This window comes from Carassius gibelio, chromosome A4 (assembly GCF_023724105.1).
Source record: "Carassius gibelio isolate Cgi1373 ecotype wild population from Czech Republic chromosome A4, carGib1.2-hapl.c, whole genome shotgun sequence".
Lineage (NCBI taxonomy): Eukaryota > Metazoa > Chordata > Actinopteri > Cypriniformes > Cyprinidae > Carassius > Carassius gibelio.
The window spans coordinates 33,117,036-33,137,794 of NC_068374.1; the positions used below are offsets into that span (position 1 = coordinate 33,117,036).

At 37.4% G+C, this 20,759-nt stretch overlaps 2 protein-coding genes across 2 annotated transcripts; both read right to left on the minus strand.

Moving 5' to 3' along the window:
* Window positions 1–553: 553 nt before the first annotated feature.
* On the minus strand, window positions 554–20,490 carry LOC127978145 (clathrin coat assembly protein AP180-like). The gene is made up of 24 exons (XM_052583181.1): window positions 19,655–20,490; window positions 16,739–16,881; window positions 16,568–16,643; window positions 16,272–16,374; window positions 15,943–16,036; window positions 15,592–15,703; window positions 15,384–15,490; window positions 15,257–15,298; window positions 14,237–14,298; window positions 14,011–14,016; window positions 13,894–13,906; window positions 13,694–13,809; window positions 13,492–13,571; window positions 12,779–12,793; window positions 12,296–12,460; window positions 10,748–10,846; window positions 7,615–7,674; window positions 4,245–4,364; window positions 3,779–3,803; window positions 3,634–3,670; window positions 2,955–3,008; window positions 2,749–2,853; window positions 2,544–2,643; window positions 554–2,244 (listed from the first exon to the last, which is right to left on the minus strand). The coding sequence occupies exons 1-23, from the start codon at window positions 19,782–19,784 to the stop codon at window positions 2,557–2,559; spliced, it is 1,851 nt and encodes a 616-aa protein (XP_052439141.1). The 5' UTR covers window positions 19,785–20,490; the 3' UTR covers window positions 554–2,244; window positions 2,544–2,556.
* Window positions 7,699–10,738, minus strand: LOC127978097 (clathrin coat assembly protein AP180). The gene is made up of 3 exons (XM_052583177.1): window positions 10,131–10,738; window positions 8,525–8,599; window positions 7,699–8,063 (listed from the first exon to the last, which is right to left on the minus strand). The coding sequence occupies exons 1-3, from the start codon at window positions 10,354–10,356 to the stop codon at window positions 7,906–7,908; spliced, it is 459 nt and encodes a 152-aa protein (XP_052439137.1). The 5' UTR covers window positions 10,357–10,738; the 3' UTR covers window positions 7,699–7,905.
* Window positions 20,491–20,759: the final 269 nt, after the last annotated feature.

The following is a 20,759-nucleotide window of genomic DNA, read 5'->3' on the forward strand; positions in this document are numbered from 1 at the left end:
GAATGTAATAACAAATTATACATTTGGTAATAATACCAATGTGTTTGAATTTTTTGGATTTGTTTATTCAAAATATACAAGCTATTTTCCTAAAATGCAAAATGGTGAACAAATTTGAGATTTCTTGATGCATTGCATCACTAAAATTATTGTGGGAGCAATTTTTTATATGATAGTATCTTATGTTTTATTCTTCAGAAAAGAAGCTGCAGGTGCTGAGAGGAGAGGAAGAACATGATGAAATCCATCGCTCTGTTAGCCATCAGTGCTCAAATGTATTTATTAAGAAGTATTTTCTGTCATGCCAAACACTGTCTGAGAATGAGATTTGGGGATACTGATGTTTATTCATCATTTGGCAACACTGGTTTGTTGAGAGGTTGTGGATTTGTCAGTGTCGTTTTTGCCATCTTCATCTTGGATTGTCTTAACTCTATATTTTTTTTGTTGTGTAAAAAAGACACATTAGATCCTTGTGCATCAGAGAAAGAAATGGAATTGGGATATATTTATATGATCTTCATTGTCAAACATTTACTCAATAATGACTAAATTATGTTTCTCTCCAGATCACTATTTATTGCATTTCAACAGGACTAACATGCACAAAAGTGGGAGGGGCATAGGGTGTTATTCCATCCAAAAATAAAATATATCAACAAAATGTTCAGTTGAAATAAAAAACAGCCATCAATAAAATGAAATACTGTCCCATTAAACTGCCGTTCATCCCTTTGAAATCCTTGATACTTGTAGCCAATAGTATTAATAATACACTCACTTGCAATACAACAAAACACTAGACAGCCAGGTATATTTAGTCCTATCTTAAATAAACAGCTCATTGAAAAAAATTACATTTGCTCACTCACCCTCAGGACATCCAATATGTCCACGAGTTTGTTTCTTCATCAGGACAGATTTAGTGAAATTCAACATTACATCATTTACTAACCAATGGATCCTTTGCAGTGAATGGGTGCCGTCAGAATGAGAGTTCAAACAAGGCTTTCACTGGAGACAGCAATTTTATATTAACATACAAAGCAACATTTTAAAGTTAAAACTGTCTTGATGGATTTGTTCCTAACAAACATGTTTTTTTCTTTCATGCTAACTGATGGACTGGATCAGTGCAGATTATTTGTTGAATATTGTGATGTTTTCAACAACTGTTTGGACTCTCATTCTGACGGCACCCATTCAATGCAGTGGATCCATTGGTGAACAAGTGATGTAATGCTACATTTTTGTTCTAAAGAAGGAAAAAAAACTAATCTACATCTTGGATGAGGGTGAGTACATTTAAAGCAAATTTACATTTTAGGTTGAACTATTCTTTTAAGACTGATTTGATGATTAAGATGTTGGTGAATTTGCTGCTGATAGAATCTGATCTGGCTCAATGGCATCCCCATTGCTCAACAGAGGAATTACATGCTGCGATATTATATTGTACATACTAACATCAGCTCAGTGCCTTGTGATGTACACAGACATTTGTACAAATGGAATTACTAACTAGCCATATAGTGTGCAAAGTAAACTTCTGACATAACTAAAATATATTCAACCTTTTTTTTTATCTCAAAATAAAGACTAAGGATATTCAAAACAATCTGTCTTTTAAAATACTTTAAAATGCATATGTATTTTCATAAAATAGTCACATGTTGCATGTGACTCAAAATCGATAGATACAAAAAAGAATAAAATCAGGGCATTGATAAAAACAATGTGCGTGAGACACTATCTTAACTCATAATATGCTGATATTGTTCCCACAGAACTTATTCCATGGTCCAAAAATGACTAATACTCCACTGATGATGACACAGACCGGCCCAGTTATATTCACCACAGCAAAAAAACATTTTCCACAGAAAACGTCACACTTTTGATTTGATTTCCCACGGAAAGCGAGCCCGGGAAAAATGAATGCACATCTATCCTTAAGAGACATGCAGATGCACATTCAAGAATGCATCTGCCATTCTCCTCATGTTTCTTTTTTTTATATATATATATATAGATCTGAAGTAATTGAGAACATTGAAATACAAACACACATACACACATGTACTTATTCACGTTCACGGTTTGTGCTACAACAACAGACAGGGAAGGGAAAGAGAGAGAGAGAGAGAGAGAGAGAGAAAAGGAGGGACTGAGGTCCTCATTGTGATGAATGGAAGAAAGAATACACATGTTTGATTCATCAGCTCTGCACAATAAGTGTGACAACTGCAATAGAGAAAAAAGAAATGGGTTTTAGTATTATACACTGGGGGGAAAAATATCAGAAACTGCTAGTAAATTGCACAATTATAAAGAAATGACAAAAGAAAAACAAAGAATCTTATATATATATATATATATATATATATATAGTATACAGCCTCATGTAAATGTTTTGTTTCTAAAAGCAGGCTATTTTCAACTACAATCTTAATATTGCATGAGCATCAGATGCAGAACATTATTTCAGATGTGTCTCATTGTGTGTACTGTGGTGTATCTGCTTTAGCTGTAGTGAAACTTACACCAGCTGTTCTTTTACATGAAGTCTTTCATACTGAGGTCAGCGAGAGGGTCTTTAGAAGGGGGAGGCTTCCTGGGACTCTGGGCCATTCCTGGAGACATCTGAGGAGGAAACACACACATGCAGGGAGCGATAATTAAGTATGTGTGTATTTACACACTAAATAACTATATCAGTAAATTGAACTGCATGCTTGTCTAAAATACCGGTTGTCCAGGGGCTCCTCCTGCAGGAAACTGTGGCCTCATCATCGGTTGCTGTGTGGCCATCATCGGTGAGCCAGGCATCATGGGAGCAGCTCCTGCGCCAGGCTGTGAGACACAGAGAGACACAGTAAGAGACACATACACCTGCACACACACACACACACACACACACACACACACACACACACATAAACACACACTCTTACCATGCCAAACGGTGATGGGGATCCCATGACAGGACAGACCCTGAGAGGGGAAGTCTAAGTGGGTGGGAGGGATGGGGGGAAAGGTTAGCTCCAAACTACACAGAACAGGACAACACCTGAACTTACGACACACAGACACACTGAAGGGAATCTGCACACACTGGGATGGATGGTGCTTAGCAGTTTGATGTAAGTGTGAGTTTGAATGTTGATGGATGTTCATGCATGTATGTATGTTTAATAGTATAATAGAAAAAAAAAGAAAGCGGCTATCCAGCCAAACATATTTGAAGCTCTTAATCAAGACATAAGTCTTGTTATTAAGCTAATCTTTAGCTTTGTTCACATTGCACACAAATACAATTGAATGTAAGATTAAGATTTTGAATTCAAAGTTTGAAAAATACTTTTGTAAATAAGCAATTATCTAACTTTCAGAACACCAGTGCAATTTATAATAAGAAGTTGAGAAATGTACAGTTGATTTTTCAATACATCAACCCTTATCAGAAAGCTCCGCCTCTTTAGTCCTTTTCATTCAGCTGATAGGAGCCAAGAGAGAGGCGGGGTGGAGAGCAAGCTTGTGAAAGGCTCCACGCCATGCTGCTCAAAGCCATGCTCCACATCTACAGAACACCACAGCATTTACCATGGCAAAGCCCCAGCTAGGGGTGGGTACCTGCGCTTGCCAGTTCGCCCCTCCAGCTGCTTCACCCCTGAGAGTTAAAAAACAGAAAGAGAGGAGGGACAAATACACAAATATTTATTTTTAAGAGGACAAGATAATATAGTGAAATGTAGAGGAGGAAGTTACGGTAGCTTACGGTTTCTGGTTCCCCACTGTCAAATCTGCAGGCAACAGACACAGAAACATATATTTTTAGATTTTTACAATGATGAATTAGTCGTACACTTATAATATTTTTTCCAAGTGTGAAGAACTTCTAAGAACCTTTAACCACTATAAAAACCTTTTGTGGAATTAAAAGATTCCATGGATATTAAATATTCTTAATGGAACCTTAATCTTTAAAATAACTATTTTTGCTGTACTCTTTAAACTAAAGGTTCCAAAAGGTTATTTTTTCTTTTGCCATGAGGATTTACCATTTAGGGTACAACAAATAACTTTTATTTTTCTTAGTGTGAAGAACATTTTAAATAATCTAAAAGAACCTTTTTCCACTATAAAGAGGTTCTTCGTGAAACCATACATGCACATAAGTAACATTTAATTTTTAGACTGTATGATTTTAAAGTACACCATATTAAAAGTGGATGGGAACGTACTGCTGGCCATGTTGGCCATAGCTGAGTCCAGGTCTCCTCCCATGGGTTTGACCGGTGAGGTGGCCCCTGCTGCTTGTGGAGTCATAGATGGCATTAGCATGTCACCCAATCCATCGAAAGCTTTAAGGGGAAGCAAAGAGTAAGAAAAACATTGTGAGCTTGATTTTGAGTAATAGTAACAAAATGGGAGTTACACAACCCTTTTACATTGTACTTCTCAATGTAGAGTGGACATATGCGCTGTTCATTCAGGACATGTCCCATCCAGGATTTTAATATTGCCTAATATATTCAGGTTTTGGCTGCTTGCACTTTGCAGATCGATTGTTGAGTGACATTCATGAGAGCTACAGAGAGCAGAGCACACGGCTCATTATGCTTTCGATTTGCTCTCGCACCTACTTTGGTGTCTTTTTTGATCAGTGCGCAGGATGTTTTAGGCAATATTAAAATCCTGGCCAGGACATGTCCCGTATGAACATGGCCACCCTACCTCTATTGCAACAAGTACAAGAAAAATCTTTAAAATGAGAGCAGGGAGAGAGGGAGCTGAGTGCTATCATCAACTACAGTACACTCGCATCAACTCATGACATATTAAACATTCAATTCATCATAACATTTACCATCACTCATTATTTAACAAAGTATAATACTTGTTTCACACAGCATTTTATACTGCCTTAATATTGATGCCACAAACTGCAGCTAAATACTGAAAATAACATGATTTTACCGTTAACTATTAAAATGTATTTGTAAAAAAAAATAAAAATAAAAAATATTAGATGAAAAACTTCAACTAAACTTTGCATTTAAGTTGAAGCACTGGAAATAAAACTAAAACTGAAATAAAATTAAACCTAAATAGTAACATTTAATATAAAAACATGAAAATATATATTAAATAAAAGATCAGAACAGCACATAAAAAATGACCAAATATTAAAAAATAAACTATGTAAATAAAAAAACAAACGAATTTGATATATTAAAGATAATATTAGCACATACTAGAAAAAAACAAAAAACACACACACCAAAAAAAAAAAAAAATGCTAATGCTGCATCCCAATTCACGTACTATCTTTTCTAAATAGTATTAGAATGAGTATGTCCCAAATCATAGTATGCTGAAATGTGAGGTACCTGGATGGTTTAGTATTTTCGGTGGAAATTTAAAGTAGAGATCCACGCACACTCTAACGTTAAATATTGCCCACAACCCATTGCGTGTTGAAAGAGGATTCGGAAGAACAACAAAAATGAATAAAAGAAAGCTTAAAAACTTCCAAACATGGCAGATATGCGAGACCGATGGACACGGAGAGAAAGAGACTGGATAAATAACCAATATCTAATCTGATGAAAAAATAGTTATCCGTATATTATCTGTGTTATATTTCATCTGCAACAGTATTGTGAACTTTCAAAAACATTTGTTTTGTCATTAACATTTAAAAGCATCATGCAAACACATGAGGAGAGTTCTCGGGATAAAAGACACGACTAGCCGATCAATGGGCCTCTTTATTTCTCTCGCATACAGAAGAAAATTAAAATAAACGAAACGTGAATATGTGCATGCATGTGACTAAGCAACATATTGGTTTGTTAAAGATGTAATTATGACGAAGTAGTACAGGTATGTCCCAAAGCTTACTATTACTATTCACATAATCTAAAGTATGTACTTTTTCTTCACAAAAAGATTAATACTTTTAGGGCAAAGTAGTAGGTGAATTGGAATGCAGCGTAAATATTTATTCTTTGCATACTTTGTGAAACAAGCCTAAAATAGCCTCACTTTTATTGAGAACTGATTTAACAATATTCATTATTTTCTACCATTAATTTCTTCATGTTGTCACTCAGAAGCTCACACTAGAGATCTTTTGCAAAGCATTTAAACATTCATTCATTCATCCACCCATCTTCAAATCCTTTCAAGCTTGTCTAGCAATCTTTCAGTTGAATTCATGAAGCCCTATTCTGCAATGCAGCAATGCACTGTGGGATTGCAGCTGGTGTAGGAGCACCAAAACTCACCAGTACCACAGGAGGAAGCAAGCAATGACCCAAGAGCCAGATGAAGGGAGAGAGAGAGGAAAAATGAAGAAAAAATGATAAAGAGAGGGTATTTAAAACATTGGAAGGAGAAATGGAAGAATACAATCAAGAAAAGAGTGTTGTCGAGCAGAAGAAACAGATCAGATGAGCACAAAAGAGTGAGAGTGAATGAGAGAAAAGAGCAGAATTAAGCAGCAAAGCATTGGGAAGAAGACTTTCTGAGTCCGTGTAGAGCAGAGATGAACGTAAACCCCATGCATGAGAGAAACAGATGGAAATACAACTGATCTCATCTTTACATGTCAAAATCACCACAACACAACTGAGATGTAACATGTCTAGACTCAATATGCAACAACTGCACACGCACACTTCACTAAACATCACATTAAACACGTCTCTGCTTTGTTAAAATAACATGTACCCAGTAGAAATGTTAATTTAAAAAAATAATAAAAAGATTCATTTGAGTTCTCAGTCATGTACTAATAAATGTGAATATCATAAATATACTGGAGACTTTAGTATCTTGGCAAATCTGAGCAGAGATTGATATCTCTTCTGAAACTCTGCAAGAGAACAAAAACAGCATAATAAGGAAATTATGTTGCATTGTAATGGAAGTAGTGACAGAACTGTTCTTCCAAAATGTGATGTACATCGTGATGCAGTGGATTATCTGAAAAAAGTAGGGCGGGACTTTCTTTTCATCGGTTGTTGATTGGATGTTAAGTTGTGGGTGGGGCAAATGAGTGTGATCTTTTAGGGAGTGGAGCTACAGCAGACTTTATGATTGGACATCACCAGAAAAAAGACTGTCCAATTTGGTTGGACGTTTTGATTAAACATTACAAGTTCTAAACGTTTTTTGACCAAACTGTTCATACTAAGATCTACAACAGAATTTCTGTTACTTGCTGACTTTAAGCACAAGTCTCCATTTGTTCTCCATCTAATCTCACAGCTTTCAATGAGAAACTACTGAGATCTCATTTGTGATTTTTAGTTTTTTTTTTTTTTAAGGGTACGTAAATGTGCTACATTTTCCATGGTAGTGATGAAAATGTAGACTATGATGCTTGTGTCCATGTCTGTTTTGAACACCAGACAAAAATTTGGCTGCACACTTTCAGAAAAAAGGTAGCAAACCTTTCAATATGTACCTTTAAGGTTACAAATCGGGGGTAAGTAAGTAAGATACAAAGATGTACCTTAGGGTACTGCCCATGTGCACCTTTTGTTCTGAAAGTGCAATGAAAAGGACAAAGATAAGACGTCACGAGGGCTTTGGGTGACGTACCTGACATCAGATCTCCTCCTGCAGCTGCTGCTGGTTTGGCCTCTCCAGCGCCCGCAGATTCTGATCCATCCACGCAGCGTGAGGGTAAAAAAGGTTAGAGTGAGCCAAAGCCATTAAACTGAGAAACAACCCAAGAGCAAGAGACAGAGAGAGAGTGTTATCACACATATATAAAAGCCAAAGAAACAACCTCACACCAAAGCGCACACATACACCTCATTGGAGCCTTTTGTACTACTATCAGCTCAGGAAATCTCTCACAACCACTGCTTGGTCCATCAACCATCAGCTTTAACAGAATCCACAGCAACCATCTGAGCAAGACATGCAAATCAAACCCCCAGCATGCAAACTGGGTAGATACCAACCACCAAACAGGTCCAGATTTGCGCCGCTGTCTGGCCAGATCACAGGGGCCGACAGAGAAGCAGCAGGAGGACGAAACACATCTGAAGCACAGGAACGGGTTTAGTTGACACCCTAAAGTCCTGCTTGCTTAACATCCATTATTTGAAGAGTAACGTTATGCAACTATGTTAATCGGGACCCATAAATGCATTAGTTTTAGGTCAGAACCAGAACCTGTTTAAGTCATAGATGAAGACAGGTTCATGAGATAAAGTCCAAGGGTAGAAGCGAAAATAGAAAGGTTTCTAAGTGAGGATAATGTAACTAATGGGTCTTGGAGATGTTTCAAAAGAAACATAGCTGGAGCAATTAGGAATGATTAAGAAGTGAATGAAGGTCTAAGGGACTGAGAGAAATCAGTTTGTCGGATGCTCAGTTCCTTCGGCTGCCCCGGGAGAGAAGCATATTTGGCTCACCTTGAGCAGTCAAGGACAGAATAAGGAAAAAAAACAAAGTACAAGTGAGGCAGGGGATGAGTTAATGGATTTACTGTAGCGCGTACCTGCTGAAAACTGGTCTAGACTGGGGTTTGGGTCTATTTTGGGAACAGATGAATCTGGCATGGGATCAAAAAAATCTAAAAACAAGACATTAAAATAACATAAACATAAAATAACAATGACAAACACAAACATATTAATACATAACAGAAACCCAATCAAACCAATCAACATAAAAAACAAAACAAAATATGTAAATAAACTACACCTATTTTTTTAGATACAGTATTGAGAATCATTCAGTCAAGTTTACATTATTTCATAAAATGATTTATAAAAAATTAAAAAAAGCATTAATATAATCATTTTAAAGAAACCACAGCTTGTGACATCATCACAGAGTTGCTTTGCTTGACGAACTTTAAAGGACTGTTGAGTGCCTAATAAGTGAGAGAAGTCATGAACCCGCATGTTTGGGGTGAAGAGCGGGTCAGAAACAACACGTGTTTACTTGGATACTCGTCAGGACAGTCAGTCCGACATAATTTGTGTGCATTTGCTTATGAAGAGGCGAAAGAACTCAATTTGCTACTCGCATGCTTTCCGAGCTGGGGCTTTTTATGAGCATTTGTGCACACATAATCTAAAACAGTACTGCATTGAAATCTCTTTCGCGCTGTCTTGCACTTAAATGGCTTAAAACACTTTAATGTTTAAACTGACAAGACTTCAAATGTGAGAATTATAAACTTTCTTGAGGAAGCATTAGCTCGATCGTTCAGATAGGGGATTAGATATGGTGTCCTGTTAACAGCAGGTGAATACACTGGTGAACCTGAAATATGTTTAATACCACTACTGTTCTGTTGTTCTGCACAATGTTGTGGATACCACGATCAAACCTTAGTGATGAAGACAGTTTGATGTTGAGCATTCCTACAAATTAGGGTGAAAACCAAAAACATTTGTGTGTTTAAAAAAAATAAAAATGTTTGTATTAGTTCACTGGTCAACATAGCAAACCAACCTCGGGATGTCACACACTGGTATTGCAAGATGTTGGCACCCTTGCTCCAAAATCTATAACAAAACATCCTTTTTTCTTACAAAATTTGTTTATTATATATATCTTTTATTAACATGCAAATCACTATACTACATAATGTAGACTTGACTGACTGCTTCACTTCCACTTTAAAGTTCCAATACAATGGCTAATGTATTAATTTATGCTCTGTCTTGCACAAATATCTTCCTTAAAAAATTAAATTTGTATTCAAACTGGTTTAAGGGGATAGTCGACCCAAAATGAAAAGTCTGTCATCATTTACTCAACTTCATGTCGTTCCAAACCTGTATGCTGTATGGATTTCTGACTCCTGCCGAACACAAAAGAAGACATTCTGAAGAATGGAGGTAACCAAACCTGTTCCCATTGATTTCAATTTTTGTGCATACTATGGAATTCAATGGGAACCAAAATTGTGGATACCCAAAACATCTACATCTTCTTCCAATATCTTCTTTTACATTCCATAAAAAGGAAAGTCATGCAAATTTGGAACATGGGGAGTGTGTCATGATGTTACTCATGAGTAACCTTTCCCTTTAAAAGCAGTCGCTGAAAAAAAATGTGTTTTGCTTAATCTCTGGCCTAAGGGAGTTTACCAGCAAACAGGTCTATCGTCGGGGCTGAGGAAGCAGTGGGGTCTACAGTGCTGCTGGTGGTGGAGACAGACGCCTGGACAGAAGTGGATGCCACTGAGCTAAAGAGAGAGTTACTGTCATCTACTGGCTGCATGGAGAACAGGTCCAGCTGAAGGGACTGATCAGCTGTACCAGCCGCTGGAGTGAAGGGATCTACTGGGAGGAGAGGATCAACATTTAAAAACATCTTCCAGAAAAAAATCACCCTGAGGATGAAACTTCAGAGAAGGAAGAATGAGAAAGAAAGTGGAAGTTGGAGACGGTTTTATTAGATATGATGAGTTTTGCGCTCAACATCTGCTTGTGCTCCGTGGAGAACAGAACTCCAGTAACTCCAGTGTTCAAAGACTATCGCCCTAGCAACATAGAAAGCAGTGTCCATGGCAACACCGATGCCAATACAGAAATCTCAACAGTGACCAGAGGAGGCTTCATTAGGAGCGGAGACTGTAGGAGAGGATCTGTGAGGTTCTTCAAATCGGTAAATGACACACTCAAAAGCAAACACACACTCTTTCACCCGATATGTGCCGACATTCTCATACACACACATATGCACGTGAACTGTTGTCACCCACCGGTTGGCGCAGTGCTGTCAGCAGCAGGAGTGGGGGTGGTTGCTGATGCACCACCCTCAGCAGCAGCAGCTGTTTCAGCCGCAGGGGCCGCAAACATATCTGGAGAAGCGCACACGAGGGCCGAAGGGTTGTTGTATAATAGCAACAAAAAAGGAGGAAGAGGAAATAGAGAGTAGATTGCAAAGAGAAGGAGAAAGAAACGACAGATTCAGTGACATGCAGAGTTCAAATGAAAGGAGGTTTTGCAGTTAAAATACATAAACTATAGCTGTATCCCAATTCAGGGGCTGCATCCTTCAAATGCTGCATTCCAAGAGTGAATGCATCATAGCACTGTGACAAAGACTGTCACATTTAGTAATCTCCTATAAACCCGGCCTTGAAATGCATCCTTCCGTTTCCGGGTCCATGAAAGATATAACAAATGGATCTTTCGCAGCTCAGACTATCCCAAGATTCGTTGTGTACTGTGCTGGGGATGCACAGCACACAATGAATTTTTTCGAGAACTACACTTAAGTATTGAGTTTCATCTTACTTGATTATCTAATGTAACAAATGTTAAAAACATTGTTTGAAATGTTGACCAAGATGTGGTTTTATAGGTAGTTTATACTTTTAATTATGTACCCAAAAGGACCAAGGTGAACATATTTGGACAGGTGGATGCAGCTCCTGGATTGGAAAACAGCTCAAGTCTTGCACACTTTTAATTAATAAGTTTCTCTGAGTAAATACAGCTAAAAAAAAAAAAAAAATGTCCATCTTCGTTTTAAGATGAAAAGCAACAAAATTAATTTAAAAGGGGGAGGGGGGTATTATTTTCTATACCCACTGTATATATATGACAAATGTTGATTTTACTTTCATAATGTGACATATTTCCAGGATATTCAACCATAAGAATACAGAATAAGACTTGATCTTACCAGTTTAAATTTGAATTAAATAATTATTAAATTGCGAAGATTCTAGAAATCTGCATTATCCACCTAAAATGTTCACAAAATATCTGTTTATTAACTTTAACTGATGTCCCATGCTGACGGAAACCAAAAATGAGTTGTTTTTATTCCCCTCTCTACTTTATATATTTTATGTATTATGAGTATTTATCCATACATTTGAAGCACTGTGACAGTCTGAATTAATTTCCCCATGGGGATTAATAAAGCACTAAACTGAAACTGAACTGTAAATTAAAACCTGATTAATCTTACTGTATACATTAGAATAATCAAATGATTACAATTCATTTATTTCATTTTAATACGCATACATCTTGTGATGCATTGATGGCAATTGCATGTCAAATGAAAACTGCAAAAGTGGAAAGTAGCATGGAATATTTAAAAACTTTAAAGAAATAAGAAGCTCTAGATCTCTACCGCAGACACAAATGGTGATGCACTGGTGACCACAGACTTTACAAATGAAGCACAAACTGTGATTTCTATCTAATCTTTTATTTTCTTTCTTTGTTTCAGAATGTGGCACAGCCTTTTCCCTCAGAAAAGTCTTCTTAAAGGAAGAAACCTCACTATTGACCTACGAGGAGATCCGCTGAGCCGGAGGAAGCACCGGCAGCGGAAAGAGGAGGAGTCAAAGAAACAGCTGCCTCAGCAGCTGTGGTGGTGGGCGTGGCTGAGGAGGTGGAGTCTACAGCATGGGTTGGGTCAGGAAGGATAGTCTCTGTAGTAAGGGAGCCTATTTCTGCATAGCCACGCCCCCAACAGACCAATATTAACACAACATAAACAAATGACCAGGAAAGTAACCAAAGAAGATGGTAAGAGCAAAAGAGAGAGAAAAAGAAAGAGATGTTCTACTGAGCAAAGACTGAGGGAGTGACACAGAGATGTTAAATGGGCTTTAGGAGACTAGCTCTGTCATACTTAGGACTGTCATACTCTAATTTCAGTTCAATAGATGAACTACAAAAAATGTTTAATAAAGCGAATGAGACATTTAACACATCAAATTGCATGAAAACACTTATTAAACATAAAATCATAGGCCAATAACGTTTACCTGAGCCCAGCAGATCTGATGTAATTGCAGCCCATGACAGCCAGACAGAAAAAAGACATTCATTAAGGATTTGCAAAGAGGAATGAAAAGCATACTTTAATTTTGGAAGTTTGTGAGCTAAAGTCCTTCTACCCAGGTCAGTTTTTCACATTATTTTTGGTTTGTGTGGCAAGTTTGGTTTTGTAGTGGATCAATATGAAAATAAATAGTTTACTTTAAGTTAAAGTTACTTTAATGATTTACTGGTGCACACTGTATTGCAAATTCATTATAACCTTTAATCAAATGTCATGCAAACTCTTCTATGTAGCTGTAGCTGATGTCACTGATGATGTCAAATTAGTGTTTGTTTGCTAAACTATTTCTAAATATGTTTTATATATTTTAATTTACATTTTGGTTTATTTCATTTTACGTTAAGCAATATTATTATTTTCTATTTAGTTTAAGTTGTCTATTGACTATATATATATATATATATATATATATATATATATATATATATATATGAGACTACTATATACTGTATATATATTTTATTAATAATATTTATATATATATATATATATATATATATATAAATATATATAATATATATAATATTTATTTCAGTTAACAAAATGTATTCTTTTTATTTTTACAATAGTTCTGTCTTTTATTTACAATAACATTGCTGGTTTGAGCTGCAAAGTGTTTATGTGTGTGGATTGTACCTCCCCAACATGTGGGAGCAGCTGATGCTCCTCCTTCAGAAGGACCAGAGGAAGACAACGGGTCCAAATCCAGCAGAGAACTACATTGTGACAGACAAACACTTTTATAAACATACAAAAGGTGTTCGGTCAGATATTATCTATTGTTCTGATTAGCATTCCATCAGACAGGAAGTCAAGTGTGGTTATTTGGCTCACTCACTCAGTGGCAGTTTCGGTGACAGGTGCGGCCTCAGTGCGTGGTGGCTCCAAAGTGGGGACAGCAGCGCCTGATTTGGCAGGAGTGGAGGTTGGAGACACATTATTGGTGGGTGATCCCTAAAACATAACAGAGAGCAATAGATTGAGCATATGTTTGTAGAATCTAAAAAAAAGACATAACCCATAAATCTGCCTGTTTACCTTTGTGGGTGACCTGAAGGACACAAGCAGAGACAATGTGTTAGAAGTGAACAAATTATTTTATATACTAACAATATGGCTGATGAAAATGTCTGAGATTACTTAAAACATACTCACCCTTCCCTGAACAAACCATTGCAGGAGGAGGAAAAGAACATAAATTAGGATTGATATTTATAGGCTTTATATATCTTATTTAAAGGGATTGACAGTATAATAACTACAGAGACAAGCTATGGTTATTTCTCTCTCACATCTAGCATGCAACATTTGATTTACAAGAACAGAGGCATTTCCCCTCTGAAATTTGAAGTGATTTAGAATGATTTCAGGGATCCTGTACCCTTTCTTTCCCTCTAGACTGTTCATATGTGCCTCCAGAGATTCCAGAATACTGGTGGGAGCCTAAAACCAGCAGAATAAAACACACACACAAATCAAGAGAAAATGAAAGCAGTGTGAAGACAGTAGCAAAATCATCAGAGCATATTTAATTTCAGTATCTCCACAGCAAATTCAAACAATGAAAGACCAAATCAAAACCCAGGGAAAGTCTTCACCCAAAGCACTCCTCACAGCACCGCAAAATCAGCTCAAATAAAGCACAAACTGTGGGACAGAACTGGACTTCAGTGCGTTGCTTTTCTCAGCTTCTAAACAAAAGGCTAAGTCAAAAAAGTCACTTGCATAGCATCACTTTATACAATGAAGATTGTTTCAAATTCTTTGATTTCAGCTGTAGTGTCATTTTATTAAACTTCATTCTGTTCCGTGTTGATTCAGTTCCGCTCAGTAACAGTGTGAATGCTGCAAAGTTCATCATTTATGAAACAACTTCAAAAGCAACAATATTGTCATTATGCAGCTTAATTCATTTCAAGTTTTTGTGTCCTCATCCACCAGTGTCAGTACAGAAATGAGTAACAGCACATGTTAAAAACTAGTGTTTTGTGACTACCCCAGTAAGGAAGCAGGTAAAAGCAATGCACTGAGATGCATTCTGCAGCCCGTATCAGTCGTCATGGTTACCGGCTCTTCGTCACAGCAGTCTTTAAAGGTACAGTCTTCATTTTCTGAATATGGCAGGTCTGCAACTACGCCGGGGTGCAAACACTGGGAATCCCCACGGGAAGGTGTTTTAATAACGACTCTCGGTTAGGATGGATGCAGGCTCTTTGACACTCACAACAGCTTTACTTAATTATTTTAAAACATTGGTATAGGCTATTCCCATGCTATAAAGTTTGAAAATCCATTGACATCAAGAAATCAATACTTGTCCCTATTCCAATATTAAATAAGAGCTAGTGACACACCAACAAATGGCACATATGAAAGCACAGATGTGCCATGGCTGACTTACATAAGAGATGTCGGGAATGTCATTCTTATCCACACCTACTTGCTGCAACAGAAACACAGTAATAATGTGGTGAATTTATATTCTATACAAATATTTGACTTGAAAAACTGTCTGCTTCCGGCCGTACCTCAGCGATTTTCATGAACTCTGCGATTTTGGTCACCCGGGTCAGAAATTTCTTATAAATTTCCAGAGAATCCTTGCACTCAGACTTCTTCATTTTGAAATATTTCTCTGTGTAATTAAAAGCAGAACCATTCGTTTCAAAGTAAACGTTTATTGAATGAAATAATGATGTACAGAGACTGAGATCATACAATTATTATCACAAATACCTAATAAATTGATGATGCCGTCATTGTAGGAGGCGAAGAGCTTAATCAGATCCTTAAAGAGAAGCAGGAAAGCTGCATTTATGATGCCATTGTTCAAATCTTTAGGATGAACCTGAGTAGGACAGAGAACAAGACAGATAGAGTATTTAAAACATGAATATGTATGATAAAATAGGGTTTGACCTTCTGTTCCTGGCCAAATAATAATAAAGCACATTGAAATAAATACAATCAAGTCAACAAACCGCTGAACGAACAAAATCACTGGTGAAACCATAATCATGAAGCTCAATCTCAGTTAAAGGGCCATTTTCACAGAAGGTTCCAGATGTTGTGGGAGAAGCTACTCACGTCAAACTCCAGCAGTGTGTCCACTTGAGTTTGAAGGGCAGGCATGGCCTTCAAAAGCTTGTCAGGAGCCATAGTCCTCATCACACCATCAGCTCTGAGAGCGCGCACACACACACACACACACACAGACGCACACACTACATGAGACTGACTGCTTATAGTTTGTGAATCCTGAGAAACCATCCTTTCATTCTCTCTAACTTAGAGATGACATTCTCTTTGAGTATTGTAAGTTTAACAGCTCTGACATTATATTTAATGATTTGGAGTAACTACTGTCTAAATGTTGCCAATGTGTCCATCTATTCCCAGAAAATGCATCGACATACCCCTTCTTAACTCGAGTGAAGTCGAAGGCCATCGCACGGTAAGCATATGCCTTCTCGTTCAAGTACCGTGCATATCGTCTGATGAATGTAGACATGTCATAGCCTTGGAGACAGAAAAGGAAAAACAGGAATAAACATACAGAGATTAAATTTAAAGCCATTTACTGTATCGACTGCCTAAATATGTTAAAGGAATAGCTCATGGTTGGCCTGAGGGTGAGTTTTCATTTTTGGGTGAACTGTTTTAAATCAAACTGAAATGAAGTTTATGCTCACACACAAATGTACTAACTCACCATGGGAGCCTGTTTTGTCAATAAAGTTGCTGAGATTGAACAGGGAAGTCCTTGAGGCCAAATACTGGATGAATCTCTGCAGGGATTTATAAAGGGACACAGTATTTTAGTATTCAGTACCTGTGAAGTTTGACTAAAAGGAGAAGATTAAACAGTAATGAAGTGCCTCACTTCATTGCCGTAGATGCAGATGTGGTGGGTCGTGGTTAGAGCTTTGAACACGACAACCCAGCTGGCATTAGCGGATCTTTCAAATAGTGTGTCCGCCATCTGAGGGATGTTCACGTTTGTCTCGTTGGTGGCTGAGATCAGATCTGCACACACACACACACACACACACAAAACACACATTTACCACTATGTACTACAATGTGAATGAGAATTTTGAGAGCTTTATGATTATTAAACCACCAGACAGATTCTGAAGGGGAAAATTGATATCCACAATTGCATTAAGGAAGCCAGAAACAGTCCCACAGAGATAATCAACAATATGACTGTTGCAACGTACTGCATGCAGTGGAGTGCATGAGGAAAAAAATGACATAAACGTTTTAGTCAGAGAGATTGAGGTCATTCAGTATTTGCTTTTGGAACAAAATCAAAGGAAATCAAATGTGTGTCATGAAAACGGGTTTGCCATATTCAGTGGAAATCTAATGTTTAAAAACATACTGTATATGGAGTGTGAAGGTTATGACACTAAATCTAAAAAAAGTCCTTTCAAATCAACTACAAACAAAATACAACTGTAAAATTCAATTCTTACACAATACCAGTTTCTGGTCAAATGGGACCAAAGAAACAGAACCGAAAAATGGGTAAACACATGAAAACATGTTTCTAGCTACATTTTATTCTTAAAAATAAAATAACATTTTAGCATAAAGAAATTAAGCCTGTTTTAGGACCATTGAGATTGTACTGTGCCTAAATACTACTAAGCCTAAGTACCCTAAGTACTTAATTCCTATTATTCTCAAGTGGAATTTTTAAAACTGAAATCAGCATGAATTAAAGGTATTTCCCATTTAAATAGTACATCATTATTATTTGCATTTGGAAATGTGGTGGGAAATGTGTTTAACTGAAAGTAATGCACAAAAATGGTGCATAAATAGTTGTAAAAAAGGGTTCTATAAGCAAAATATGAATATTTTTTTCTTTGGTTTGATTTGGAGTGCAGGTTGACCTTGAAATCTTCTTGACTGGCTTCTCAAGAGAGTTTGTCTTAAATATAACATATAATATTGTGCTCAGAGTGCCAAAATGTTGGTCAGTGGCTAGAGAACACCCAGCAGTGGAGATAAGAAGCCAAGAATAGTTCAGATTAAAACACACACTGAGATACAGTGTATTAACACTAGTGCAATATGTAGCTATGTGACATCATAATATTTTGAAGAATATGTAACAGCTGTCCATGCACATATGTAGGTTGTGAATATGTGAGCAGGTGCAGCTCATTGGGATTATGGAATTGCTCAAGACGCCGTGCTTCGTGTGAGCGCATTACAGGCAGCGTAAATACAGACACATTGCAAACACACATACACACACACACACACACACACACACACACACACATACACACACGTGCACAATCATCTGCTAGGCCACATTAGTGTAGCACATGACTACATGGCTTCTTGGGTCTCATTTCTACTGTATATGATGCAACATCATTAATATCAATCCTGTCAAATATAATATACAAAATGTATCTAACAAGGCATTATTGTACTCATATAAATAAACTCCTATGCAGCTATATCCAAGATATAGATTAATTTGTTCCTTCATCTGAACATATTCCGAAGAAAGCAATATTATGGAAAACTGACTTTCTTACAAACATGCAGCTTTTCACTTCACAAGATGTTAATTGATGGACTGGAATGGTGTGGATTACTTGTGGATTATTAATGTGATGTTTTTATCAACTGTTTGGACTTTCATAGGATCCAATGGTGAGCAAGTGATAGCCTACAATACTAAATTTCACCAAATCTGTTCTAAAGAAGAAACAAACCCATCTATATCTTGTGTGAGTACATTTTCAGGAGATTTTCATTTTTGGGTAAACTATTCCTGTAACTTCAGTCTTTTTATTCAAAGCAAATGCAGCCTGTCTGTCTTAGAATGAAGACCCTTTTGTGGAAACTGATAGCATGTCATCATGATGTCACTCACTCCTCCCCCTTCCCCAATAATCTACTTCAGTTTCTATGACAACCTCACCAATACCCCTCATGCCTTCCAATTCAACAGACAAATGCCTGGAACTCATCAAACACATTTCTTATAATAAACACCTGACTCTGTTTAAGTAAAATGAATTTCTGTGCAATTTTCACAGGTGCTAAACTGTGGTGAGACAAAGCAAATTTATGAATCTATGGATTTCAGAAGAGCTTGAAGTCTGCTGTGAAAATATAGGAAACATCTTAGGCATCATGTATGATTCCCTGATGAATGGATTGCTGATATTCACAAACACGTGGCTTTTGATTCCTCAGCTTGCATACCAGTGTCCTTACCTTTGGCTTTGTAAATAATACATGCATGCTTTGGCTGATCGATTTATAATTCAGAAGGCCTTTTCCTGCAGGACACAGAGCTCGGGGCTGACATGAAGATGCTTCATTGCCTTTCTGTCCTGTCTAAATGCAGTTGATTTCCTTCTGTCATCTCAGTTTGAGACAAGCCACCCACATAAAGACACTTCAGGGTATGCTGTCAATTTGCCTTCAGTCAGCTTCAAACAAGCTGCTTATATCAAATACTACCTAAAATGGCAGGTTTTCCATTTACAGTATTGCATCTGGTAGCAAAAAAAAAAAAAAAAAAAAAAAAAAAAAAAAAAAAAAAAAATATATATATATATATATATATATATATATATATATATATATATATATATATATATATATAAATACTCCCTTAGTGCAAAGCATGCATAATGCAAGAGGCCTGTGCTAAGTGCACGGTAAACACAGTTTCATTATTGAAGGCAATGGACTGTGGTGCTGAACTGGACAGCGCCAGCTCTTAGGAATGAGGATCGGTCTAAAATGTCTCACTTACAATCCAGGTGCTTCTTTTTGGGCGCCATCACCTCGTGCGTCGTGGCTTTGCACACGACACGAGCCACCTCGGATCCGGTGAGCTGGTACTGCGCCGCGGCGATGCGATCCGTCAGAGTCTGTCCCGACATTTTCTCCCGGTAGAGTCGACAACCACCTCGAGAATCAACTTCAGGGGGAAGGACAGACGGAATGCATATGATATTCGCCGACAAAAAAGAGAAACGGAATCCAAAGTGGCTCTCTAGCTTTCTAGCGGCTGAAATTGCGTGTATAAAAGCACAAAATATATACGTTCGATTGAATGCTTTAAAAAAATATATCCCTCGTTGGCGTCTAGCATGGGTTGGTTTTCAGCACCCTGGATAATGCCTCTATTACGTAACGCCCTATGACGAGCTATTTTCTGTCTCTCGTGGGAAATAAATTATCAAATTAATACGTTAAATCGTCACATTTGATTATCATATGTATGAAAATCCCCATCTAACCGAGAAACAATTGGTTCTTTTTATGATGAAGTTAATAAATAAACGCATAAAAACGAGTTGCAAAAACGCTCCGTTGATTAACGCTTTACTATAAACCTGCTCGGGATCCCGGAGCCTCGGTAATATTCGGTCGCAGCCGGTGTGTCCTTCCCGTCCGGTCGAATGATGATGGTGATGATGACGTGTCTCGTTCAAGCCTTTTCAAGGAAGGGGGTTTACTTTGTAGACAAGTATATTTTCACGTTTCAGTGCTATATTGTTTAGATCTTGGATGTTTTATCTGCTTGTTTTTCTGGTAATGCGGGTTACGGTGCCTCATCGGTGGTCGGTGGACCTGGTCAGGTGACGCATTACTGGCTCTTAAAGGGAAGCGCGTCGCGTCACGCTGTCAAACGCCTTTAAGGGGTCTGTGCGGGTTCACGGTTCATCTGTCTGCATTCTGCTACCAGAACACATTCTCTGTCACGATCTTTCAGTGATATCGGTTGAACAGACGGCAGTCAATGATCGCGTAATGTGTAGATGATCTTCGAGATTTTTTGAGAATTCTATTACATTTTTTGACTTTTACTGCTTTTTATGTGCTCTCTGAATATGCTTCATTTAAGCTATATT